Source organism: Eulemur rufifrons, chromosome 20, assembly GCF_041146395.1.
Source record: "Eulemur rufifrons isolate Redbay chromosome 20, OSU_ERuf_1, whole genome shotgun sequence".
Taxonomy (NCBI): domain Eukaryota; kingdom Metazoa; phylum Chordata; class Mammalia; order Primates; family Lemuridae; genus Eulemur; species Eulemur rufifrons.
The window spans coordinates 28,805,004-28,831,463 of NC_091002.1; the positions used below are offsets into that span (position 1 = coordinate 28,805,004).

General features: G+C 56.0%; 1 protein-coding gene across 3 annotated transcripts in view; it reads left to right on the forward strand.

Moving 5' to 3' along the window:
• The first annotated feature begins 450 nt into the window (after positions 1 to 450).
• SMOX (spermine oxidase) overlaps positions 451 to 26,460 on the forward strand; it is a 37,473-nt gene continuing 11,463 nt past the window's right edge. For all 3 annotated transcript variants that reach the window (XM_069495676.1, XM_069495677.1, XM_069495678.1), the window contains exons 1-2: positions 451 to 600; positions 24,058 to 24,291. In XM_069495676.1, coding sequence (XP_069351777.1) covers positions 24,084 to 24,291 — 208 coding nt within the window. In that variant the 5' untranslated portion in view covers positions 451 to 600; positions 24,058 to 24,083. The remainder of the gene's footprint in view (positions 601 to 24,057; positions 24,292 to 26,460) is intronic.

Here is a 26,460-nt window from a genome sequence, read left to right on the forward strand (position 1 = left end):
GAGAAGAGGCTTCCAGTGGGTAGAACAGCTTGGTCCATGACAGGTCTTTTCTGCTGAGAAGAAACCTGACCTGAAATTCACTTGTCCCTGCCCTGAAGCCTGTTCCCAAGCGGTTTCTTCTTGCAGGGCAGCATCAAACCCCTTCTCCAGGGCCACCTCCTGGCTTCTGAGCCCCTGCTGAGCTATGCTCTGCACTCGGGCCTGCCCCGTGGTGGGTCCCCTGTGGGCTCTAGTTTAGGGAGGGAGGGAGAGGGTTTGGGTCGACGTGGGAGCGCGGAACCCGGGCTTCCCAGGCAGGTACACCGCAGTCCCTGGCTTCAGTGGCTTTTAGCTTCCCTGCCCCCGGCGGGGCGGGCCCGGGGAGGGGCTCGGCGCGTCCCCGCCCAGAGGCGGAGCAGAGGGCCGGGCCAGAGCGGGGTGGGTAGGGGACGCGAGGCGGAGCGGGGCCCCACACAGGCCGCGGCGGCTGGCTCGGGCCCCTACGGTCCCGGCGGCGGCTGGAGGAGGAAGCCAGGCGGCTGGCGGCGGAGGAGAGGCGGAGGAGGCCGAGGCCGGAGCGCCGCTCGCCGAAGACTCACTTCCCCGGCTCAGCAGGGAAAGGTACCGCGCGTCCGATCCCCAGCCCCGGCCCCGGCCCTCAGCCCTCCCCGGGTTTCAGGCGGGGGCTGCGGCCGCCGCGAGAGAGTGAGGGGCCCGGAGCGGCTCCCGAGGGCTCGGCCGGCCCGGGGCTCTGGCGGCCAGCGCGGCGCTCGGGCGCTCGGGCCGGGGTGCGGGGCGTTCCGGGAGGCTCGAGGAGAGCGGTGGGCGCCGCGCCCCCCTGGCTCCGGTTGGGGAAAGCCGTGGTGTGGCCCCGGGGGCGGCGATCCCGGGGCGAGGGCTGCGCGGGTCCGGGCCAGGCGCCGGGGCGGAGGGCAGGCGGGACCCTGCGGGCTGCGCGAGGGAGGGGAGCGCCCCGGGCACCCGGCAGGCGCTCCCCGTGGGCGCAGACAAAGCCGGGCGCGGACACCCCGCGACGACTCGGGCGTCCCGGAGGGTGGGCACTGGGGAGATGGGAGAAGGCTGCGGGGCGATGGCCAGGACACAGGGAGAGGCTGGGCTGCCCTCCCTCTGGGCTCCAGGCGTCCAGGTGGTCTCCTGGGGCGGGGGGGGGGGGGTGCCGGGACAAGGTGGGGAGCAGCTCTCTCCTAAGGGCCAACTAGGGGCTCTCCGGTTGTCCCGGGCTTGGCGGGAGCCAGGGTCAGAAAGCAGTCGGGTATGTTGGAGTGCTCGCTTTGGGGGAGGGGCGGAGGGAAACCACGACCCTGGGGGTCAGGGGCCCGCGGACCCCTCGGAGCTCGCACCAGCAGGGGCTCGGCCCGGAGAGCTAAGCGCAGTGTCTGGCACGTGTCGTGTGAAGAGCCCACAGGTTGTTTGCCGAACCTGCTGGTGGTGGCACATCGCGCACGTACCAGTCCGCTGGGGCAGCTTGGCCGTGGTTGGAGCAAGCAGCAGGTGCCCGGACGGGTCCCCGTCGCCGGGAGTGGGCATGAATGGAAGGCTGGGTAGGCGCGCATATGAAAGTGTGTGAAGTGAATCCCCCCACATTTGCATTCTGCCACCTCTGCCCCTTCCCTCTTGTTCCGGGCACAGGGCTAGATGGCCCCTTGTGGAGGGGAGGTGGTATCCCGGGTGGAGGCATCGCAATTCCTGCCACTGGCCAGTGTCTCCGCTTGGGATCCAAGGTCCCACCCCTGTCCCCCATTACTCAGTGACCTTCCCTCTCTCCAGGGTTAGAAGTAGGTTTCTTTCCCTCTGGATCATTCACAGCGGTGTAAGAACGTGCTTTGCTTCCCACCTCCCATTCTATAGCCCCTTTTTTGCCTTGATCCCTCATTGCCCTCCAGCTGGGGACCCTCCTCTCTTCACAGCAGAGCTTCTCCGGGGAGCTGGCTGTGCCTGCCCCTGTGGAGCACATCCCCTGGGTTCTTCAGCCATTTGGATCTGACTTCCCTTCCACCCCTTTACTGAAACTGCCTCAGCCAGCGTGGCCAGTGATTTCCCGCCCCCACAAGCAGATCTTCTTCCCCCTCTCTTGGTCCCCTTGAATACTTCTTCCCCCTAGAACCAATGTCCTCCCTCGGCTCCTCCTGGTTTTCCTCTTCCCTTCCTGGCTGCCCCTTCCTTGGTCTTTTCAGACAGTTCCTTCACTCAACTCTAGATGCTGGGGGGCCGCAGGGCTCTGTTCCCAGCCCCCTGCTCTCCCCAGACTCCCCCCTTTTCCTTTCCCTTCTATTTACACCCCCCCAATTCATTCCATATGATTTTAAAAATCAAGTATTAATTTATAAACACACAGATCTTAAATGTACATCATTTTCATTCTCATGATTTTAAATAGCAGATTTGGTCTCCAGCCCCAGCCTCTCTGTCTGAGCTCCCATCTGATCTCTTATGATATCCCGGATGACAAGAACCTTAATGCAGATGAAACAGAGCCCCGACTGCACTCCCTGGACATGATCTTCCCCAGGCCTTCCCGTCTCAGTAAATGGCCCAGAATCCACTCACCTTTTAAGGCAGGAAACCAGGTGGCATCAACTCTGCTAAGAGGTAGTTCTTTTGCTTCTTGTCACAGAATCTGTCTCAGGCCTGTTCTTTGCGCTCCTACTCCACTGTTAGTGCCCTAGGCCACCTGCCCCAGTCCAAACTGCCTTTTAAGTCTTGCCTGAATGGCCGGGCATGGTGGCTCACGCTTGTATTCCTAGCACTCTGGGAGGCCAGGAGTTTGAGACCAGCCTGAGCAACATAGAGAGACCCCATCTCTACAAAGAATAAAAAAATTTAGCCGAGAGTGGTGGCACATGCCTATAGTGCCAGCTACTTGGGAGGCTGAGCCAGGAGGATTGCTTGAGTCCAGGAGTTGGAGGCTGCAGTGAGCTATGACACCATTGCACTATAGCCCAGACAACAGACTGAGACCCTGTCCTCCCCACCCACCCAAAAAAGCCTTGCCTGAATGCTGTAGTCACAGTAGCTAACCCTCTCCCCATGTCTGCCCTTGCCTTCCTCTGATCCATTTTAGCAGAGCAGCAAGAATGATACAGAAAATTTTGAAGAGATCATCTCATTTCTCTAAAATCCTTGATAGCTCCCTATTGTGCTTGAATAAGATTTTGAAGCTTTTCCCTGGCCTACCAGACCTTCCATGATCTGGCTGCAGCTGACCTCCCAGCCTTATCTTGATATCATCTCCTTTGCATGCTCCCTGTTGGGCACAGCTGAATAATTTCTGCCCCTTGAACACCCTAAGCTTGTTCCTGCCCCAGGGCCTTTGCTCGTGCTATTTTCTCTGCCTGGAGTGTTTTTCTAGTACTCTTTACTGGACTGGCTCTGCTCCTTCTTATTTTTCAAGTCTCAACTTAATTATATATTCCTCAAATGCCTTCCCAGTCTTGGTAGAGGGCCTCTCCTCCCCTGTAATTCATCATAGCACCTGACTTGCTGACTCTATCATGTTTATCATAGTCTATAACTGTTTGTGACAGGTGAGTGTTTACTTTACTTTGTCTGCTTCTTAGGGGCTGGAACCTGGACTGAATGGACCATTGCTGTGTATCTAGCACGGTGTCTGGCATGTAGCTGATGCCCAGGAAATCTTGAGCCAGGCGGGCAGGTTGGGGCTGGGCTGAGCAGAAAGGGGATAGGTATTGCAGTCCACATAGAAACCCCCTTTAAACCTCAAGTGACCCTGAGGATTTTTATTTTCTTTCCACAAAAGCAGTTGTGCAGATTGCTGTAAGAATCAGAGGGGGCCAATGGGATGTGAAAAAGGGAAGTGGAGAAGGCACGGTGGCCTGTACGCTATAGGGGAGTCCAGGAAGCCTGGGGTGCCCACGAATATCAGTCTGTCTGTTGGGAGTGAATGATTTTCTCTGCTTTCTTTGGTGGAAATCGAAGCTGGGTCAACAGAGGGGTGCGCATGTGTGTGTGTGTGTGTGTGTGTGTGTGTGTTAGGTAGGAGGGAGATTCTCTAACTCAGGAGATGGGGACACCCTGGGCAGGCAGGGATTTATTTCAGCCTACTCCCTTGGGTGACTGCTGAGTGCCCAGCCCTGGGGGTCTCCGTATAGACCCTTGTCTTTCTACCCATATAGCTCTTCAGTTTACACAGAGGAGCCAGTTGAGTGTCGAGTTGTGTGGCTGCTACTCTCAGAATGGAAGGCCAAGAATCAGGGGACCTCAGATCCGGAAGGGAGGGAGCTAGGCCCTGGACAGGGGGACAGGGATGGACCAAGATATCACCATGAGGTGGCCACTGGAACTAGGGACTGGTGGTCCACATCTGGGGTTGGGCTGGCATGCCTAGGAAAGGCCTTGAGCTGGCATAGGCAGGAACAAGGAGGGTATCCCTGTTGGGAGAAATCAGGCCAAGAGTTGGGGGCAGGGTCCTGTTATACTCACTGGGTGCCAGGCATTGTTCTAAGGACTTTGCAAATATTAACTCCTTTAGTCCTCCTAACAGCTCTATAAGGTAGGTCTTATTCCCATTTTTAAGATGGGGAAACTGAGGCACAGTCATATAGCTAACTAGTGACAGAGGGAGGGTTGAATCCAAGCAACTTGGCTCCAGAATCCAGGCTGTAATCCAGTCAACGCTGTCACTTCTTTCGTGCCTCTCAGACACACGCCAGCTGAACGCTTCTTAACAAATGAAGTTTTTCCTGCCTCCCAGAGGTGCCTGGCTTTGGGGGTGGGGAGGTAGGAAAGAAGTCACACCCTATGTGGTAGAAGGGGTCCTGGCTCAGAGTGGATGACTGAGTTTCTCTGCTTCATGTCCCACTTTTTCTTCCAGGAGGGTCTCCGGACCCAGACTAAGTAGCTGGGCGTCATGCACACTGTGGTTTTGGGTGCTGGGGAGGCCAAAGTCTCCGGTATAAAGAAAGCTCTCTGCTTGAGATGCTACTGTTAGAATGTTACCCTTCTGGTTTGGCATTGCCCTCGTCATCGGCCTCTTAAAATCCCAGCCTCCTGAGAGAGGACAGGGCAGTCAGACAGGGGCTCTGTGGATGAGCTGGCCTGTTTTGGATTCCATCTAGAATGCTGTGATGTGGAGCTTTAGGCTCAGCCTTGGGAAACCTGGGTCGGGGTCTGAGTTGGGCCAGGTCAAATGTGGAAGTAGATTTGGCAAAACAGAGAAATGGGAATTGGAAACTTAATGCACTTCACTGTCGGCCCTGCCCTGACCTCTTTTTGTCTGTCTGTAAAATGGGATTAGAGAGACTTTTTTCTTTGCTCCCTGGTGATTGTAGAGGCCAGGAGAACTCTATGGGTTACGTGCTCGAGAGCCTTCTCCTCGCAGACCCAGTGTGAAGGAGCAGGGACTTCCCACGGGATGCTGGGCCCGAGGAACTGGGCCAGGAAGGAGGGAGGAGGGTGAGGCAGCTCCGCCTGAGAGGCTTTCCTGTTTGGGAACGAGGACACCTCTGGGCCGGTGACCTGGCCTCCCAGGGACCTGGCTGGCTAGCCGAGGAAGGGTTTGCTGAGTACACAAGGATGGGGTCTGTGTCCTCCACATTCTGAGCCACAGAGTTGAGGGGATGTGCCCATCTGTCTGACAGGAAGAGAGGGAGGCAGGGTCGATGGGTGTTCTCTTCTGCATTTGGGGAAACTGAGGCACAGAGCAAACACATTGCTATGGGAAGTTCACCAGGCTTCATGGTTGTCAGGAGGTGCTCCCTCCTCTGTCTGGCAGGGGAGCATGGAGGAGGCCTGTCCACGGTGCCCAAATCCTAGTCTTCTGAGTTGAGGTGACTGTGGCAGAGCCTGAGGTGGGCAGGCCAGAGCTGAGGGTGGACTTCTTGACAATGCTGGACCCCTGGCATTCCTGTGCCCCCAGCCTGGTGCTCCGAGGCTCTGGGAACACTGGACATGGTCCCCACTCTCCAGGAAATAAAAGTGAGCCATGCCAGGTGTGCTACGATGAGGTGAGGTTCAGACCATCATCTTGGAGGAGGTGGTGCTTTGAGAGGGTCCTGAAGTCCCGGGCAGCTTTGGCCGGCAGAGGAGGGGATTGGCATTCCCAGGGTGGAGTGGGAGCCCAGGCCTGGAGAGGTGGGTTGAAGCCAGCCTGGGCAAGGCCTTGACTGCCAAGCTGCTGAGTCTGGCCTTGATTCACCAGGCCCTGGGGAGCCATTGAAGGTTATAGGCTGTGGGTGCAATGACTTGATTAGAGCAGTGGTCTATAAAAGTGCTTCTCAAACACTAATGCACACAGTTCACCTGGGCAACTTGGTAAATGCAGGTCTGTCCTGTCTGATTCAGCAGATCTGTGGTGAGCCTGAGACTCTGCATTTCTAAGAAGCTCCTGGGCAATGCAGCGCTGCTGGTCCGTGGGCTCTGCTTTCTGCAGCATGGATTTAGACTATGGTCTTGAGGGACAGGCGTAGTTCAGGGGGGCCCGGAACAGGTAAAGGGAACCACCTTGGCTCTTATAGACTGTGTTGGGGGAGGTGTAGGAGCTGCCTGTGTGGGGGCTCCAGGGGGTGCAGGTGAGGCTGGGGCCAGGCAGAGAGGAGTGTGTAGGGGGCGTGGGGTGCAGGGGCCCACTCTGCCGGGAGGTGGGGCTGGGTGAGGGGCCTCTGGGCACTTGGGTCTCAGGCCAGGAACACAGGCCTGATTTGCAGGGCCCCTGACTGTGAGGAGCTCCCAAGACCACGAGGGGGTATCTTGGGTGATTATGTCCCAGGGCAGGGTAACATGCAGACAGCATGGAGGGTGCCTTATCTCTGTCCACAGCTGAGTCTGGCGCTGTGGGCAGCCAATCTGGGGTTAGCACCCTTCCTCCAGCCAGGGCGGGGCCAAGAGACTGGGGAAACAGCTGACTCCGGCCCTCCAGCTCCAGCTGTGACGTGTTCTCATAAGAGCCCTCAGTCTCCCCAGCTGCCGGGCCATCACCTCCAGCGTGTGTCGTGTCCCTTGTCTTGGCCCGTGTGAGTCCTTGATGATGTCGCTGATGGTTACTTGAGCCGCTGTCGGGGCCTTATCCTTCTCTGGCTACCTCCCTCGTGCACATGGGAGTTGGGGCGCCTGGATGCTTCTCTTGGCTCTGCCCCTGGCTGGGCCACTGCAGGCAAGTGTCTGCTCCCCTGTGAGGCCTCAGTTTCCTTATCTGTAAGCTGAGGGGTTCAGCGTCCTGCTGGGAGGAAGGGGGGACGTCACAGTATTTGTTGGGTGGGACATTGTATCTTCCCAGCGTGGCAGCTTAACACATTTTCATTTTGGCTTAATATTAAAACTAGCAGCTAATGATGCAGTAGAAATAGCAATTTGCTTGGAAAAAGCTGTCCAGCTTGCTTTGGGGGTGTCTCCCAAGGCCGCTTGCTCTCCAGGCTCTGCGTGTCCTGGGGTGGGTATCTCTGGTCAGTTGAGGTCCCCACAGATGCTGGCAGGGGGGTGGTAGTCACCACACCCAAAGGAAGGTGGGAAGGGAAGACACTGAGGGCAAAGGTTCTGCTGCCCTGGGCAGTGCCGAGAGTGGCTGGCAGGGTGGGGGTTGACATGCTCTCAGTCTGAGCTCCCCAGATATCCCTCCCACACACAAGGCCTCCAATCATACCTCCCTTTGATCTCTGCCCCTGTGCCAGGCTGTCCTTCTGAGGTGGGAGGGGGCAGCATTTCTCAAAGACTGTTCTGAGCAACCTCAAGGGTTCAGGGACAAATAAGGGTGGAAACTGGCAAATTCACTCCACTACCCTGTGGGAGGTTCGGAATGCATTTAAGAGAATTAAAGGCTCTGATAAGTCCTGTAGAACAGAAACCATTTATTGTTTCCCAAACTGATCTGACTGTGGACATCATTTAAAGACTTCCAAGTAATATCCCATTGACAGACGTCAGAGCCTTTGCCCTACATCTCCCGCCACCTCCTCACTCTACAAGTTCTCCCAGCCTTTCATCTCAGAGGTCAACAGAGCAGGGTTGTGATCTCCAAGCAAGAAGCCAAACCTTTCTGTGCTGTCTCCCCATTTGCACCATGGGATACTATTACCGCCCCTGTGGGGTCGTTGTGACACTGGAATACCTGTCGGCAGCTCTTACTAGTGTGATTAACATGGGGGAGGCAGTTTCTTCTAGGAGGGACCCTGCAAGGGGACATTCATTGCGGACATGAGAGGCATAAAAGCCAGCCGAGAACAGCGTGAGGCTTGGCGTGGAGTCCTGGTTCGACCTGGGCAGCCCTAGAGGAGAAGGGAGAGCGAGGACGAGGGTAGCCAGGACTGGCTTCCCGGAGGCCTGGCCAGCCAGGTGGGCAGCTTTGGGCAGAATGAGATGTCACAGGGTTGGGTCCGGGAGTCAGAGAATCCCGGTGGGTGTGTGGCCCACGGGCAGGGAGGAGGCATCAGGGACCTGGCTTCCTTCATTAGGCCATGGGGAGCCACTGAAGGTTTTTGAGCAGGGCAGTATGTAATCAGAGCAGTGCGTTAGTGAGAAACAAGGCTGGGATGTGCAGTGATGGTGGGCTGTGTGTGTGTGTGCAGGACCTCCCACGGAGTGGCTGTGCCCCGTCATGGGCTCAACGTGTGGGGAGCGGTCAGGTTGCCTGTGTGACACTCATCCTCAGATCCTCAGGACAGTCATGAGGCTACCCTGCCTTGCCCTGTTACACCTCACTTCCTGTGCAGTGTGAGACTCTGCTCAGCAGCTCAGGTAGGGGGATGCGGGGTGGCATTACTCCTACCCAGGAGGAGGAGCCGCAGAGAGGCAATGTCAGGTGCTTGCAGGCTGCTGGGGGGACGATGGCCCTCAGGGAGACCCTGGTAGGGAGCTGGGTGGGCTCTTACCCAGCCCTAGCTGCTGTCTCCTGTTCTCCTTTGCCCTCTTGTCTGTCTTCCTCAAACAGGCAGGAGCCCAGAGCTCTCGACTTCCAGGATTGGAAGGATGGAGGAGGTAGAGAAGCAGCTGGGTGTAGGCAGAGCAGGGTGGCCTGGCTGGGGGGGAATGCAGCACCCCTGCTCCCCTCCGTCTAGATTCCCTTCATCTCTACCTGCTTCTAGGGGAAAGGTATTAAGGAAGGTGTGATTTAAGGCCAGGAGGAGAAGCACTTGGCAATGAGTAGTAACTTATTAGAAAACAGAACAGAGAACCTAGCCACCCCTGCCAACTCTGCGCCAGGCCCTGGCAGACACGTAGTTCCTGCCCTTCCCACACGGCCCCATGAGGCCTGAGCTAGGCAGGATGGGGCTCACGCCCAGGCTGTGGGACACCTGGCGCTATGCCCTCTCCTCACCCCACAGCCCCCTCGGAGCCTGTCCTCAAACCTGAAGAAAGGGCCCCACCCAAACCAGCCCCCCTGGGCCAGCCTAGCTCAGCTGCCTGCACCCCAGGTCCTGGCGGTGGGGGGGTGGGGAACTGGGGAGGTGGGGGTACTCTTTGCAGGCAACAAAGGAGACCCTGAGTCAGCTAGATTTTAGGATGACTCAAGCAGGAGACACCCGGGACCACCAATGGGCAAACATTCTTAGGAAAGATTCTTTAAATGGTGCTTTTGAATGTTAAACACACAAGGCCCTTTTACATGCTTTTATTTTGAAGCATTCATTTAAGACATCATATACAATGTGAAACCTTGTGAGTTCCTCTGAAAAGGTTCTGAGTTGAAAAAGTAACTCAAGGAAAGACAATGAACTTGACTCCTTGGTTAGATTTAGAAAAGAGTAAGGCCCAGGGGCTTAGTATCTTACGAAGTACAGTTTGGAGCTCACTCTGTGGGGTGTCAGGTTGTGAAACCTCTTTGAACTTCACCTTTCTCCCCTGTGGCGTGGGGGTACTGATGTCAGGGTTGAGATATTCCATGTGAAACGCTTAGAACTGTACTCTCTACCTCTAATGTATTCAGAGAAAAATAGCGATAACCATGATGATAGAATTTTAAGAACAGACTTTTCTTGATCTCAAAAGCTGGTGAGTTATCAAGTCTCTCTTTGAACTCAATACAAGGGCCTGAAGAATATGTTTATTGTCCAAACGCTGCGTCTTAACTCCGTAGGTGTTTTATGGATGAAGTCATGGGCCCGGGGCCCACATGTGCATTTTGAAATGAAAACCAGTGGCTTTTCAGAACCTGGTTCCAGCTCTTGCTTGGGTCTGGGGCTGTGCTTCTGGGTGGAACTTTATCAAGAACCCTTAATTGTATGGTCTTGTGCACTCCTTAAGAGAGCACAGTTAAAGCACCCTGAAGTCACCAGGAGGGGAAAATCTTGGGCCAGTGAGAGGAGGTGACTATCTAGGTAGAGGGAATTAAGAGTTAGTTGCTCTTTGAATTTTCTTTTATGCTGGCAAAAGCAGTTAGACAACGTCCCTGACCCCATTTATGGAGGAGGAAACCCAAGGTGAAGGGCTGTGGCCCGGCTAGTGTAGTACCTGGCAAGCCTACGCCAGCCCCATGGGGCAGGGAGGCCAGGGTGGCCTGCAGCCCACCCCACTAAGCGCCCAGGCCAGGAGGCAGGTGGCCTCTCTGTGGCAGCCCCAGGCTTTGGCAGCGAAGCTGGGGTGAGCTGCCAGGCTTTGAGACGTCTCCTGCCAGCCCCGAGTGCCTGGCACAATGTGTGCGGTGTCAGTATGTGGGGAGGGGTGAGACAGAAGAGCCGAGCTGAGGGCAGTCCTAGGGCTGTCCCCGGGCTTGTCGCCGGGAGGCTGAATGGGGGCCTGAAAACTAGGCAAGGGTTGAGCAGAAAGAGCTGAGCTCAGTGTTGCCAAGCCCTGCCCTGCCCCTCACTCCATCTGGTGGCCTCCATCATGCCTGTGGACCTCTCTGGGCCTGTTTCCTCATCTGTAAAATGGGCAGCAGGGTGTTCGCATGAAGGGTTGCAATGAACGGAAAGTGCCCAGCACAGTGCCTGGCACAGGAAGGGTAAAATAAATAGAGGTTTGCTGTGGGGTTCATCTGGCGTCTGGGTTTTTCTTGGTTATGTTTTCCTTTTCCATTTTGTGATCGTGCAGTTTATCGCTCTGTGATAAACTGTGTTGTGTGGGGCCGTAAGAGAGGCGCTTTTGCTGGAAAAGGGTTTAAAGTGGAGGAGGGCTCTTGCCCCCACAAACGCTGCCCGGACCCAGCAAACCTCAGACAGACTGCCGCTGGGGCTGCTGTGTCTCCACGCAGGTCCCAGGCTGGACGGAGTGGGACCCTGTGGCACAGGAGAAAAGATGGGCTTCCAGGAGACCCCCCCCTCCCAGGGGCTGGAGCCGAAAGCATAGTTGGGCTTTGTGCAGAGTCACGAGGGGCCGCCGAGGGGGAACTGCGCCCGGGCTGAGCTTCTCACAAGCCTCAGTTCTTGTAAGTGGTTTTGAAAGAGTCAGTGGAAAGTGCTGACTGGGCTGTCCTCCTTCACCCCAGAACTGTGAGGCTGGCTCCTGGCAGGGAGAGGGGAGAAGCCCCACCGGGAAGCCACCCCCTCATCTGCCAGCTCACACGTCCCAGGGAGCAAGTGTCCCGTCTGCAGAATGGGTGGGTCTCCGTGCAGTGTGACCCTGCGGACACTGATTCGTGTCAGGGCCGTGCCTGCAGGTGATGCCTGATGAAGAGGCGCTGTGTTTGGGGGTGTGCCTGAGGGGGGCGGGGCCTGGAGAAGCTCTCCCAACCCTGGTGATAGCCCTGAGGACAGAGCTGGGCTCAGGAATCAGGCCACCTGGGCCTGCCCCCCACTTGTGGGTCCTGCACCGAGGTATTTGGCTTCGTTTGTCTCTCTGACAACACAGGCTTGTTGGGAAGGGCCAAGGGGACAACCAGTTGACACAGAACTGGTCTGGGTTCATCCCAGCAGTGTCATGCCTGGTGACCCAAGCCATCCTGACCCCCCCCTCAACCGACCCCCCAACGTCCTGCCACTCAGCGAGTCCCCTGTGCTGCAGGCTCACCTGGCAGAGGCCTTCTCTGACCTCCCTTTGTGGAGCAGCTCCCTGTCTTGCCACCTTGATTCTCTTTTCACTGTGGCACTTGTCACTCTGACCTGTCAGATACTTGAGGGGAGGCTTCTGGCCATTGCTGTATCCCGAGTGCCTGGGACAGTGCCTGGCACAGGGTAACTCTCGCTAAACCTTTCTGCAGCCACCCTGTCCTGCCCCAGGGTGCCGTTGCCGGGGAGCTTACCTGTCTAGGACTGGCCAGGGAAGTCAGGGCACTCCCTCCACGCCTGCAGGGGTGGGGCTGGGGAAAGCCCAGCGCAGAGACGGATATGGGAGATGCGATGTGATGTGTCCTTCCCCCCTGGCGCTGGGATTCTCAACTTCCCTGGGCTGCTGCTGTCACTGCGGAGGGGCTCAGGTGAGCATGCGGTAGGGGATCAGGGGTGAGTTCCCAGAGAGAGGGAGAGCGGTGGTGTTGGTTTCACGCCATAGAGTTGATTGTAAGCAGCGCCTCTGAGCCTTTGCACATGCAGTTCCAGCCAGTTCCCCTGGCTGGAACTTGCTTCTCTCTCCTGGAAATCTCCTCTGCCTCCTCCCTCAGCCCCATTAGGTGCCTCTTCCCATCCTCTTTCAAATTCACCAAGACCTTTATTGAGTTACCTGGCTGTGAGCTACAGGGCAGGGCTGGGTCTTTCTAATCCATGACTGTGTCCTGTCCAGGGACTAATGCAGTGCCAGGCAAGGCTGTGTCTTGGGGGAGACCAGACATACAAATATGGGTTTCTCCATGGACTTCTGACCAGGAGCCTCTGACCCAGCAGAGATCAGAGCAGATGTGATGTTAACTCCCGTCTTACAGGTGAGGAAACTCTTTCCAAGATCACAAGAGCTAGACCCCATCCCTGTGTCCTGGGTCCTCTCCTTTAAGGGAGCAGTCCTGGTGCAGAGGCTGCACCTGAGTGGGCCTTGGAGCTGCAGCGGGGCAGGTGGGGAGGACATGGCTGTGTGCAGCGGTGTGAGAGCAAAGACAGGCGAAGACACCCATCTGGCTTGAGGTGCATCATATGCATAGAACGCAGAGGGCTTTGGAAGCCAGGCAGCAGCATCTGCCTAGGCCAAGGTTCCCTTGCTCTCTCTGCCTCCTCCTCTCCTCCACCAGCAGACCCTGAATGTCTCTGGGCTGGCCTGGAGTCTGCACATGAAGCCTGCTCTAGGGCAGTGATTCTCAGCCTTGACTATATATTGGCATCATGTAGGTCCCTACAAAAATATACATGCTTGGGGTCCACCCCAAAGAGCCTGATTTAAATGACCTGGTGGGGTTAAGGGTCATTTGTAAAAAGACTCCAGGTGAGTCTAATATACTGGTTGGGAAAAAGTTCCTGTCTCCTGGGCCTTGTAAGCTGTAGGGCCTGGGCCAGGCTCCCTGCCCCTGCCATCCTAGCCCTGCATTTCAGAAAGGACGGAGCTGAGGCCCTGAGTGGGAATGGGAGGTTTACTTGGGGGTCTCTGGAGAGGGAGAGTTGCTGACTATTAGTTACCTATTGCAGGGTAACAAATTACCCCAACCCTGGTAGCTTAAAATAATAATAAATATTTATTATGCTCACAGTTTCTGTGGGTCAGGAATTTGGAAGCAGTTTTTTATTTTTCTTTCTTTTTTTGAGAAAGGGTCTCACTCACTCTGCCCTGGCTAGAGTGCAGTGGTGTTATCATAGCTCACTGCAAACTCAAACTCCTGGGCTCAAGGAATCTGCTTGCCTCAACCTCCTGAGTGGCTGGGACTACAGATGCATGCTACCATGCCCAGTTAATTTTTGTATTTTTTTGTACAGGTGGGGTCTTACTGTGTTGCCCAGGCTGGTCTTGAATTCCTGGCCTCGATGATCCTCCTACCTCAGCCTCCCAAAGTGTGAGGATTATAGGCACCACGCCCAGCCTAGGAGTAGTTTAATTGAGTGGCAGTTCTGGCTCAGGGTCTTATGAGGTTGCTGTCATCTGAAGGCTTGACTGAGGCTGGGGAATCTGCTTCCAAGATGGTGCACTCACATGCTTGAGAAATGGTTTTGGCTGTTGGTAGGAGGGCCCAGTTCCTCACCTTGTGGGCCTCTTCATAGGGTTTCTTGAGTGTCCTTGTGACATGGCGACTGGCTTCCCCCAGAGTAAGCTGTCCAAGGGAGCAAGGTGGAGGCCAGCCACGATGTCTTTTATTACCTAGTCTTGGAAGTCATATGCCATCATTTCTGCAGTATCCTATTAGCTACAAAGGTCAGCCTGGCAGGGAACTATACTAGGGCATGAATAGCAGGCAAGGATCATTGAGGGTCATCTTGGAGGCTGCTGACTACGTGGGTTGTCTTGTTGTTGCACTTGTGGCCTCACAACCCTTGCCTGGCCCAAGCATCCCCAGCAAGTAGGATAGTAGGACGACCCTTCTGTCCTAATCCCCTGTTCCTCCCTGTCATCAGACCATAGCAGTGTCTCTGTGGGGCGGGATGACTCTGAGGCCTGGCAATCTTGCTCTGGAATCCTCATGCAGGAAGGTCTGTGACCTCTCTACGAGCTGCTGGACTTCCTCTATTCCTGTCCGTGTCTGGTCACCTGGCCCAGTCTTCCCTGTGGCGACTCTCACTAGTGTGCAGACTGGGGCCTGCAGGAAAACATATGAACTGTTGCTGCTATGTGCCTAGTTCTGGGCCAAGCACTCTGCGTGTACTGTCACTCAACCCTGCGAGGCTGGTACTCTTTATCCCCATTTTACTGATGAAGAAACTGAAGCTCAGGTCACTATCTAATAAGTGGTAGAGATTCAAACCACTGGTATCCAAATGTCGGTAGCAGACCCAGGATCTGCATGAAAACCATGGTGCTATGAGGCATTCCCAAAGGAGGGGACCATTTATTAAGTTGGGTTGTCCAGTGAAACCTAGGAAGTGTGCTTTTGTGATTGTGGGTGAGAGAGGGAGATGTTTCTTCCTGGGGTCCCCCGAGGGCTGTGATGACTTGGTGGCCTCAGAACAGGGCTGATACCTCAGTTTGGAGGCCATATAGGTGCGTGCTACCATGCCCGGCTAATTTTTGTATTTTTTGTAGAGGTGGGGTCTCACTGTATTGCCCATTCTGGTCTCGAATTGTTTTTTCCTCCCTGGGTTTCAGCCCCATCAGGGGACCTTTCTTTCCGGAGGAGTGAACAGCTCCTACTGGCCTTCCCCTGCTTGTGGCCTGGTCTGCTGTCACCAAGGGCAGTCTTGCGTCAGTGTAGTCACCAGGGCAGTGACCAGCTCTGTGTTCTTTCTTACACCTCTGTGGCCGATGACTTCCTGGAGGGGCATTCAGGGTTGAGGTGTCAGGTCCTGTCAGAGGGAGGGAACGTGGGCCACCGGGTCTCCTCCTGAGAGCTGCTGACGGGAGCTGCAGTAGACTTTGCTGGGGACACAGTGGCTGGAGAGTAGGGCCTGGGCTCAGGGCTGGCCTCGCTCAAGGTATAGGGGTGACTGTCCCCATTTTACAGATGGGGAAAATGAGGCTGCCATCTGGGCAGCTTCATCCTCTCCAGGGGCACCCAGGGGTGGCATAGTCATCCCGTCAGAGTCCTGACTGCTAAGCGGGCATGGGGCTTGCCTGCCTCTGGAAGATTTGGGATCTGAGGGAAACAATGTGGGTCTTGCCTGCTGGGAGGTGACTTTCTACCTGGTAAGCCAGGGACGTCTGCGCACAGACATACACAGAGATGGGACACCAGGGCGTGGGGCGTGGAGGAGCCTGGTGTTGGAGGTGGAAGCTGAGCTGGTGGGGCTGGCTCAGAGCTGGAAATCTCTTGGGAGGTGTTCGGAGCAGCTGTGCCCGGCACCTGGTCTGGTGTAGTGTCGGGGCGTGATCCGCTCACAGCTTTGCTGAAGATGGGATCTGCAGGGTGGGGTTTGGGGAAAGCCGTTGGGGTGCGGGCGCTGGGGGAGGAATTGCAGTCCCAGGCGCTGCTCTGGCCGGTCTCTACCTGTTTCTCTGGCTGACACCATCTTCTGGGCCCCCAGCTGAGCCTTGTGCCCATCAGAAAATCCTACCCTTTCTCTGGCTTCTTTCTGAGCTTTTGTCTCCTCCTCCACTCCCCAACAAAGCTTCTAGTTGGGTAGTCTCAGGCTCTGCCCCTGCAGGGAGCTATAGAATTGCCTTATGTCTCCCAGGTATAAGGATCCCAGGGACAATTAACCTGGGTGTGTGCAGGTGTATCCTGCCTCGCAGAGCATCAGGGGAAATAGAGACCAGCCCAGAGTGCTCACCTCTCCCGGTATGTCCCCTCCACCCTGCAGTGCCCCTGGGGGCTGTGTCTTTGGCTCTGTCCCCCATGCGCTGAGCCAAGGGCTGCCTCTCCATGCTGCACACACATGCCTGCCAAGGGCTTCTGGCTCCCTCTTTTCTTCTGAAATAGGTTCACAAAGCCTTTTAAAGTTGTGCTTTTAGGGACTTTACACTTTTAGGGAGGAGATGAGGGTGACAAAGACATTGTTCTTGGAGAGGAGTCTGGTGCCAGGTGGGAAGATGGGGCCCTTCCCCTCTGTGGCACTGTGAGGGCCAGAGGACATTGCCGGTGGGGGCTTTTCTCTTTTGTGAACTTGGCCTTGGCTAATGGCCACCATCTCTGGTACTCCTGCCCCTCAACACTGGGCAGGATGTCAGGGTTGGGGGCGCTCAGGCCCAGTCAATATTGGGTTATGGGGTATATGAATGATGTCAGGGTCAAGGTCCAGTTTGATATTAGGGTTGGGGCCAAGGCTGAGGCTGGGTTCTGAGCTCAGATCAAGATTGGGGTTCTACAGGTGAAACAGCTGTGGGCCCTATGAGAGATGAGTGGCCTTTTGGGGGATCCTCCTCCCTCTCCTTCCCTCTTTGAGGTGACCCTTGCAGGTGGCCATACCTTTTACCTGTGCTGTGTCACTTAGTCCTCCCAGCAGTCTTACCAGGTGGCCGTAGCTATCCCCATTTTACAGATGGGAAGGCTTGAAGACCAAAGGAGGCATTTAAATATCCCAGGGGGCTTAGACAGGTGTACCGAGGAGGCCAGCTACAGAGACTCTGCCCTTGGGGTGGGTTCAGAGGTGTTGGCCACGTGGGGCTGGGAGAAGGCAAGACTCAGGTCCAGGGGTCACCTGGCAAGGGAGAGACTGAGTGGGAGTCTAAACCCAGGTCTCCGGGTCCCCCAGCCAGTCTGTTCTTTTCCCTCCCCTGCTGTCTCCTGGGCTCATAGGCTGCCCCTGCTCTGTTCCCCCCGCCTGTACCCGCTTGTCCCCCTCCATGGCTGGCCGGGCCTGGCTCAGCAGTCCTGCTTCTTGTACTTCCTGGCGGCCTGGTGAGGAGGCTGGGGAGGGTCTGGCTGGGGGGAGTTGGGGCCCAGCCCTGGGGTTGCGGGGTGGGAGGAGCCTTGCCAGCAGACACAGAGCCCCTTTGTCTGGGCCGTTGTGCAAAGCAGCTGGTCTGGGATTTCTGGCGTTTTTTACATTTGAAGAATAATTGCATTGTCTGGGGGACCTCGAATCCAAATCCCTCCCCAGACCTGCCAGGCAGTCCGAAGAAGATGTTCCCTTGGAGCAGCCCCCTGCTTCCCTCCCACTTCCCCCCTCCCGTCAGGAGCGGGAGGCGAGAGGAGCCCCTCCTGGGAAGTGAGGTGGGGCTGCCCTGGGGACTAGGGAGGGGAGGCTTGAAGTCCCCCCCCCCCCCCCCCCCGTTGGTCATGGAGGGCGCAGGTGGCAGGTCTCACAAGCAAACATGGGGCTGAGAGGAGGGAGGAGATTGCTGGCGGAAGGGCTGGGCCCACTCTGGGGGGCTTCAGCTGATGGGGTGTTGGGCCCCAAGGGGGAGCAGGGGCAAAGTGACCCAGGTGGGCTAATTGCCTTGGGCCTTCTCTCCCGCTCTGGGAAACAGACGAGGGAATTCCTTGAGGAACAGGCAGGGCGTAGGCACATTTGGGAGTAGACTGAGTTCAGAGGGGGCCAGGCGTGGGTAGAATTTTTGTGTCTCGTGAGGTGTCTTTGGAAGGGCGTGAGGTACTTAGAAGGTGGGCCCCGCCTTTTGCACCCTTCCTTTTGCTCTCCCTTTGCTGCGACGGTGGGTCCCGTCATCATCTGTGGCGTATGTATCCCGTTCTGTAAACCTATATCTAGCTCTTGCTCTATAATCCTATCTTTCTCTCCTCAATAAACCTCATTTTCAAGGTTGCCTAAAAAAAAAGGCTGGCCCCTTGTGGCATCGTTTTTGTTGCAGTAGCCACTGTTGGGGAGGGAAATGACGGTGGACTCCAGTGTTGGGGAGGAAGGGGCACCGCACCCCCGGCTGGGCTGTTGACGCCCCTGTGGTTCACTCCAGGGCTTGGCTGCGCTCACCCTGGGCAGAGGCTCACCAGTCTGGCCGGGGACCTCGGCCTGCCCAGTGCCTGTGGGGCTTCAGCCTCACCCGGGAGATAATAGACAACAGGATTTCCTGGGGTGAGATGCCCATGCTTTGGGGGCAGGCTGGGGGTGGGAGTGTTACACTGCAGAACCGGTGAGAGGGAGTCACATTTTGGGGGTGACTTGTTGCTTCAGGAAACAGTAATGGAGCAGGCTTTGCTGGTGGTTTGAACAACGCACAGCCCTGCAGTCAGACAACTGCACAACCACAGCACCCTGCACAACCACAGCACCCTGCACAACCACAGCACCCTGCACAACCACAGCACCCTGCACCCTGTCCATATGTTAAGGGAACCCAGAACCAGCTTCTCTGACGTGAATGAAGGAGAATGTTTCCTGCAGGCCTTCAGGTGGGCTGGGCTGGGGAGGCCCCAGACTTCGGTGGAGTTGGGGGTCTGCGTGTATGTCTTGTTGGGGAGTTGTGAGTGAGAACTGAAGCCAAAACGGTGAGCTGGGTCCAGCGGGGAAAGGGCTGACACGCAGAGGCCTTTCCCATGCCTGGCACATAGTGGGTGCTCAGTGAATTGCTGAGTTTTATTCCCTGCTCACTGGAAGCCTGGCCATGCTTGTCTTTGGAGGGTGGGGCTGGGGGATTGAGACTGGCGTAGGCAGAGATCAGATAGGGGAGGCACAGGCAGGCGCCCGGGGAAGCCGGGGGTGGAGGTGACAGTGATTCAGGCCAGAAGGCTGACATGGCTTGACCTGACAGATAAGGAGGGTCTTCCACTAAAGACGCCTCCAGTTTTGAGCCTTAAGTTTGCTCCAGTGGTTTTACCTTAATGAGGGAAGTGCAAGGAGACGTGTGGTGCTCAGTTTAGTTCTGGGCGTTTCCAGGCGGGCTCGGCAGGGTCAGATGTTGGAGACCAGGACTAGTGTTTGGCCATTAGGAGGCCCCTGTTTGAGGGTAAATTAATTTCTTTTCTTTTCTTCTTTTCTTTTCTACCTTTTCCTTTCCTTTCCTTTCTTTTACTTTCTTTCTTTCTTGACAGAGTCTCTGTTGCCCAGGCTAGAGTGCTGTGGCATCAGCCTAGCTCACTGCAACCTCAACCTCCTGGGCTCAAGTGATCCTCTTGCCTCAGCATTCCGAATAGGGGGGACTACAGGTGCTTGCCACCATGCTCTGCTAATTTTTCTTTCTTTCTTTTTTTTTTGTTTGCTTCAAGGGAAGAACTCAAAGCATCTAATTTTTCTATTTTTAGTAGAGATGGGGTCTTGCTCTTGTTCAGGCTGGTCTCAAACTCCTGAGCACAAGTGATCCTCCTGCCTCAGCCTCCCAGAGTGCTAGGATTAGAGGCGTGTGCCACTGTGCCTGGCTGAGGGTAAATTTCTGGAGAGGGTGACAAAATGAGCTTGGTGAGGAATTTGGGGGCAAGGAAGTGGCAGTCAAAACACAGCTTGGCTGCTCGTGCCCACTGGTCACCCTGCCTCTGAGTCTTCTTCCATCTTTGGCGACCCTGCCATGGGACAGGGTTTTCCTTCCCTCTTCCTTTCTCCTTCCCCTGCTGCCTTCCTCTGTCCAGTGTGTCTTCTTGGGCAGCTTCAGGGAGGGTGGTACTGGCTCTGGGCCGCTGGGGGAGGCAGTGGCCTGCAGGCCAGAGAAGTGGCTGGGGGGTGGCAGCTGGGCATCTTGAATGGAGTGGGGCACTCATGCCCTGGCTGGCCTGATTTTTTGAAGTTCCCAGGCTTGGCCTGCTTGGGGACACAAGAGCACAAACTTGAGGGCCTGGGTACAGGCACTGGCAAGAGGCCCCAGCTCCCACCCCCATTTTGCCATGGAAGCCGGAGTAAGAAGGCAAGTGTCTCTTGCTCTCCCTCCTTCCCCTCCTCCTTCTCCCTGCCTGGCTGAGCCAGCACTTTTTTCTTCTCTCCTTTATCTGCTTGAACAGTACAGGGTGTTCTGTTTCTCCTGTGCATACAGATCAAGGAGTGGATGTTATTTATTTCTTTCTTTCCCCAAGGCGAGAGAAGGACAGGCAGGCACTGAGGACCATTTATGTGATTCTTCTTCCTCAATAAGGCAGTTTCTCATAAATTAAAAATCCAAAGGGAAAGGAAAAGGTGACAGAAACCAACAGAAAACAAGTTGCCCCTCCTCCCTGGAGATGACAGAACGCTCAAAGGTCCAGTTGAGCACCTAGCACTCAGTAGGTGTCCTGGCTCTGTCTTTTCTTCACTTTCCGTTGGACTCGGGGGTGTGTCGGCTCTGTGGGCTGACATGGGGCTGCAGGGCAGACTCCCTTCCCTGCCCTCTGTGGGCTGTGTGTGCGGCTCCTCTGGCTTTCTGGGGACACAGGGGTTCATCTGGTGCAAGGCCTGAGGAGGTATAGGACTGTGGGATTAGCAGTGAGGGTCCCATGGACTCACATGGCCCTGCTTACCTGTACTGCCTCCACCTGGCACCCCGTGTGTGACATCTGAGTTCAAGGTCTCTGAGACCTGGTGTGGGGAGCTGGGGGTTCTTTCTGTGCTCATCTTACGGGCAGGGTGCCTGCCCCACTTCCCACAGTCCATTCCACAACCCATTCCAAAGACAGTGTGCTCACAATGTAGCTGCACACCTTGACAAGTTATTTTCATGCACAAGGACCTAGAAAACGCTGCAATCTTGTGACATCCATGTGGGCCTTATTTGACTGTCAGGACAATGTGATGAGGACAGGCTGGCCCAGCTGGCACAGCAAGGCTCCTGGATCCAGGAAGGCAGGTAGCTGGCTGGGATGGCCCTGCTAGCGACAAGTCCTCTTGCCCTAGCCTGGCTTCCCAAGGCAGGAGCTTATCTGGTCCCCTGGTTTTCAGAGGTGGTGCCCAGAGAAGCCTGGGGGGATTCTGCGATGAGCAGCACCCACAGTTTAATGCTTGTTATACCCTGGACCCCACAGCAGCTTTTCAAGCAGGGGTTCCCCCAGGAAGGTGTGAGACCCCCTGCAGCCATCCTGCCCCTTTAGTGTGCACAAGAGGTTGTTTGGGGGTGGGGGTGGCCTGGGATAGGGGCCCTAGCAAGGCCCCCCCAGTCCCGGGGAGCTGGAGCGAGGAAGCGGGGCGGCAGCAGCGCCACGTCAGTCGCTGGGTGCCCGGTAGCGGTGGCGTCACGGGCAGCGGTGGCGTCACCTTCGCAGCTGGCGCGCAGCGCCCTCCAGGAGCTCGCAGCGTGTTTACAAACCTGACGTGTTTACAAACCTGACGCAGCGTCCCGGGCTCGGCGGGCAGACATCCGGCAGTGGCATCATCGCTGACCCCTCCCCGCCCGCCCCGTGCGTGCGGGCAGCCACATCCTCACCTCTAAATTTAGTCAGCAGGAAGGACAACCTGGGGGAGGGGGAAGAGGGGAGGGATAAGGGTAGGGGAAGAAAGGACTCGAGCCAGCCCTAGTACCGCTGCGGGCAGGAGGAGAGGGGACAAGAGTCAGGACAGAGGAGCGGGGAAGGGGAAAGGGCCTGGTCCCCTGGGAAGGCAGGGACAGAGGCTCTCTTGGAAGGGGGCGGGGAGCCCCTGCCTTTGAGCGGGGAGGCTGCCCTGAGGGGCTCCGGGCCTCGGGCGCCACCTCCCGGCCCTCTTGGAAACCGGTTCTGCTGGAGTCGCCGGCCTGGGTCGCAGGGCGTTTGGGGGGCGTTTGAGGGCGCGGGGGTATTCCTGTCCAGGCCCTGGTGTGGCATCGTCCTGGCATCTCACATTGGCAGGTGGAAGGGGACGGTGAGGCCCGAGGAACAGCTCCTTGGCTTGAGCCTGTTTCAAAAAAGCCCCTTTGCTAAACCTATGATGACTGACGTTGGAGGACGCTGAGCGAGTGGCATGGAAACCTCAGAGGTCAGACCTTGAGCTGTGCTGGGAGGGAAGTCAGTGCGCCGGCCTTTGGTTGGTGGATTCCTTGGTTGGAAGGCAGGGATGCATATCTTGTTATCCAGGTCAACATAAATACATACAGTGAGTTACACACATCTTAAACGTGCAACTCAATGCATCTTTATATGTACACGTGCAACGACTCAGATCAAGATGGGTATTCCCTCTACCCCATCAAGTCTCCTCCTGTCCCTTTTTAGTCATGTCCCCTTCCTCATGACCTCTCTCCTGATGTCCATCTTCACAGATTCGCTTTATCTCTTCCTGAACGTCCCGTCAGTGGAGTCATACAGCATGTGCTCTTTTATCTCTGGCTTCTTTTGCTCCGTGTCATGTCTTTGAGGTACGTCTGTGTTGTGGAGAGCATCAATAGCTGGGTTCTGTTTATTGCTGATGAACATTCCATGGTATGAAGATGCCACACAAAGCACAATGTATTTATCTATTCTCCCGTTGATGGACCTTTCAGACATTTCTGTTTGGGGGTTGTTAGGAATAAAACTGCTATGTGCATTCTTTAACATGTCTGTTTGGTGGAACGTGCCCTCTTTCTCTTGGGTGTATTTGTAGGAGTGAGATTGCTGTGTCATGCAAAGCTTTAGTAGGTATGGGTGACAGTTTTTTATATGCCCCTTGTCTGCTGTCCTCCACCCACATTTGTCCCCTGTTAGATCCTGGATGCTATTAGATTCTGCGACTTCTGCCAACGAAACCTCAGCAAAGCCAACTGGAATCTCAGTTGCTTGTATCAGGGAAGGAATAAGGACAGGATCAGAGCTGAGTGGCCCTCCCCCTGGGATGGCCCCCAGATGCCTCCAAAACATCCTGGTCATTCTGGGAAGAGAATGGCAGCCTCTCTTAGCCCTGGGGCCAAATTCAGGGACCCCTTGGCCTCCTGGCCTTCAGCTCCCCTAGTCTGGCGTCTCTGAGCAAGCTGGCTTAGTGTAACTGTCAATTTCATGTCTGGCCTCTGGTGCCACAGGTCCTCATGGTCCACCGTTTCCTGGGTTCCTTGCTGCTCTGCGGTGACTGAGGGGCTGGGTGGCTGGGGAAAACAGCCTACCCAGAATAGCAGGCTTGTTGGATGCTGGCCTCGTGGCACTTTCTGGGGGGAGGGCGGGACTATGTCCTGCCCACCAAATTGCCACCTCATTGAGGCTGTGAAAGACCAACAGAAAGCCAGAGGAGAAGAGAAGGGGCAAGAGAGAGAGAGAGAGAGAGAGAGACAGACAGACAGTGCTGGGGATAGGCAGGCGAGGGAGGGAGAGCGGAGGGTCCAGCGTTGTGTGTGCAAGTATCCGGGGGTTGGTGTGAGCCTCCGGGGGTCTGTGCAAGTATCCTGGGGTCTGTGTGAGTATCCTGGCATTGGTGTGAGCTTCTGGGGGGTTTGTGCAGGTATCCTGGGGTCTGTGTGAGCATCCTTGGGGTTGACATGAGCTGGATCACAGCAGCTGGGCTGGGCTGGGCTAGTCTGGGACCAGCAGCCCTGGGTCAGTCTGACTTTGGCTTTCTCTTGGTCATCTCCTCTCTGGCCATCTTTTGTCTCCACTTTGGGGCCTGTGGTCAGTGAAGAGGCAGCGCCTAATAGGTTTGAGGGTGGATTAAGGATTTCCATGGCTGGGTATGGGCTCCCAGATCTCCTGCCCACTGGTGGGGTCCCAAATTATATCCCTCTCTTTCTGTTTCCTTCCCTTTCTCTCACCTCCCCTTGGCTCCTCCTTCTTCCCTTTCTCATCCTTTGGAGGTGGCTCTTCTTGTACATGTCCTCAGGGAGGGAGGGGGAGACTTGAGGTTCCCCCAGAGGGCAGAGTGTGACGGGAGCCTGTGCGTGTCCCTTGGGGCAGGTGGGAAGCAAAGGCGGGCAGGTGATCTGCAACACCTCCCCCTCCTGCAGGTTCCTAGGAGGCGAGTGCGGACGGTATGCAAAGTTGTGAATCCAGTGGCGACAGTGCGGATGACCCTCTCAGTTGTGGCCTTCGGAGAAGGGGACAGCCTCGTGTGGTGGTGATTGGCGCCGGCTTGGCTGGCCTGGCTGCGGCCAAAGCACTTCTCGAACAGGGCTTCACGGATGTCACTGTGCTTGAGGCTTCCAGCCGCATAGGAGGCCGCGTGCAGAGCGTGAAACTTGGTAAGTGCTAGCCCAGCCTAGCCCCCTCCCAAGGTCATCCTTTTGTTCCCTAGTCCCTGGCCCTGCCTGAAATATTATTTTAGCTCCTTCCCTGGGATAAATGTTCCATCATGCGTCCTGCCTGGGCGTTTTCCTGAAACTTCCTTTGCCCCTCACAGCAGCCCTCCGAGGTGCACGTGGTGGGTCTCTGATCTCCATTTTTGCAGAATGCTGGCTTGGTGCTGGCCTGGGGTTCACAGTGTTTAGGAGGAAGGGGACACCAACGCTCTATAGCCCTGGGTAGGCCAGTTTCTATTTCACAAGAAGTGGAATTGGGCAAGTTCCTATTAGTCATCAACTTTTTTTTTCTGTTTTTTTTTTTTTTTTTTTTTAAGATAGGATCTCACTCTGTCACCCAGGCTAGAATGCAGTGTCATCATCATAGCTCACTGCAATCTCAAACTCCTGGGCTCAAGTGATCCTCCTGCCTCAGCCTCCCGAGTAGCTGGGACTACAGGTTCATGCCACCACACCTGGCTAATTTTTCCATTTTTTGTAGAGATGGGGGTCTTGCTCTCACTCAAGCTGGTCTCGAACTCCTGGCCTCAAGCAATCCTCCTGCCTTGGCCTCCCAAAGTGCTAGCATTATAGGTGTGAGCCACTGCACCCAGCCTAGTCATTAACTTTTGAGTGTGAATTAATGTATCATGACTGAGAGCTAGCCCTAGGGAGCTCAGGTTAGCAGAGGTGGAAGGGGATTTGGGGCCTCCTTGTGAGTGATGGGCAGGTCTTGGGCCTGTCTGGAAAGTGGATCTGTCCAGGTTGCGGAGTAATGAGGACCTTGGAGAAAGCAGCCACATGAGAGACTTGCACCAGGGGTTGGGCAGATTTTTGCCAGGGGTCCTAGAGAATGAGGACATTGTCTGAAATGCAGCTGGAGGTCAGCCAGCAGGGCATCTGACCATTCAGTGGGCTGGGCGGGTGGGGACCATGAAAATGACCACACATGGTGGTCTGGAGTGTGTGGACTACATGGACCCTATAGAGGATTTTGTGTCGGTGCCTGTTCCCATGCCAGGTAGCAAGGCCAGCAGCGACTGTGCCCACTTGCTCAGAGAAGTAACTGGCTAGGCGTAGAATTGGCAGAGGTTGATGACACATGGGGAATTTCTTTTTGCAGAAACTCTGATTACATTAAGCATCTTCTCCTAGAGCATTGCCTGGAAGGCCTGAAGTTGTGTCACTCTTCCCCTGGCACACACAGGAGAGTCTGCTGGCAGTGAGGGGAAAGCACCACCCAAAGCACTTGTAAACCTGGGGCAGCCAGAGGGGAGGCCCCAGGAGTCTGTGCCCAACACCCGATTGGCTGGCTGGACGCCTTAGGGAAGCAGGGGCTCCGTTTATGATTCTCCAGTCCTGATGAGACATTCAGGCTCTGACACAGAAACAGAAGACAGGAAGCCAAATGGCCCAGTTTCAGTGGTAGCTGACAGCTGGGATGTGCCATGAAGGGGGATGATGCTACTAGGCAGGGAAGTGAAAGAGATAGCGCTGCAGGAAGCTGAGAGGCTATACAATTGATCAATTGATTGATCTATTGATTGGGTGAAAAGGCTCGCTAGGAAGAGAGAGCTTGGGTGGCCTTGGTGATCATGGGAGTTGGGTAGGTAGTGAGAGGAAAGAGGGAGCTATACAATGTATGTGAGGAAGATCAAGGTGGCACCCTGCTGGGAGAGGGGAGAACACTCAGGGCAGGGGTGTGTGTGCATGTGTCATGTGTGCAGACATGCAGGGCTGAAAGCCCAGCTACAGTTGGATCTGCTGCACCAGGAAACGATAGCTGTGAACTTGTCAGTGGTGAGAGCAGGGATTGAGGGCCAGAGGCTCCAAGGATACAATTGGGTAGGTATAGAGATGGTGCCTGGTGCCGTTTGGATACAGGGCTGTGGCAAGGATGGCAGAGACAGAGGGGTGTGTGGGAGAGGGCAGGAAACGTCCTCAGATGGCTCTGGGCTTCCTGCCGCCTTACAGAGCTTGGGGATAGAGGTAGGGTACTGACCTTGCTCCTGAGCTTGAACTTCTTACCTCTTTCCTGCTTTTGCTGAGCATCCAGAGGCAGGAAAGGCTGCCCAGTGGCTGTGTGAATGGACACTCCCTCCTGTGCTCTGGGAAGGGTTCGGGTCCCTCCCC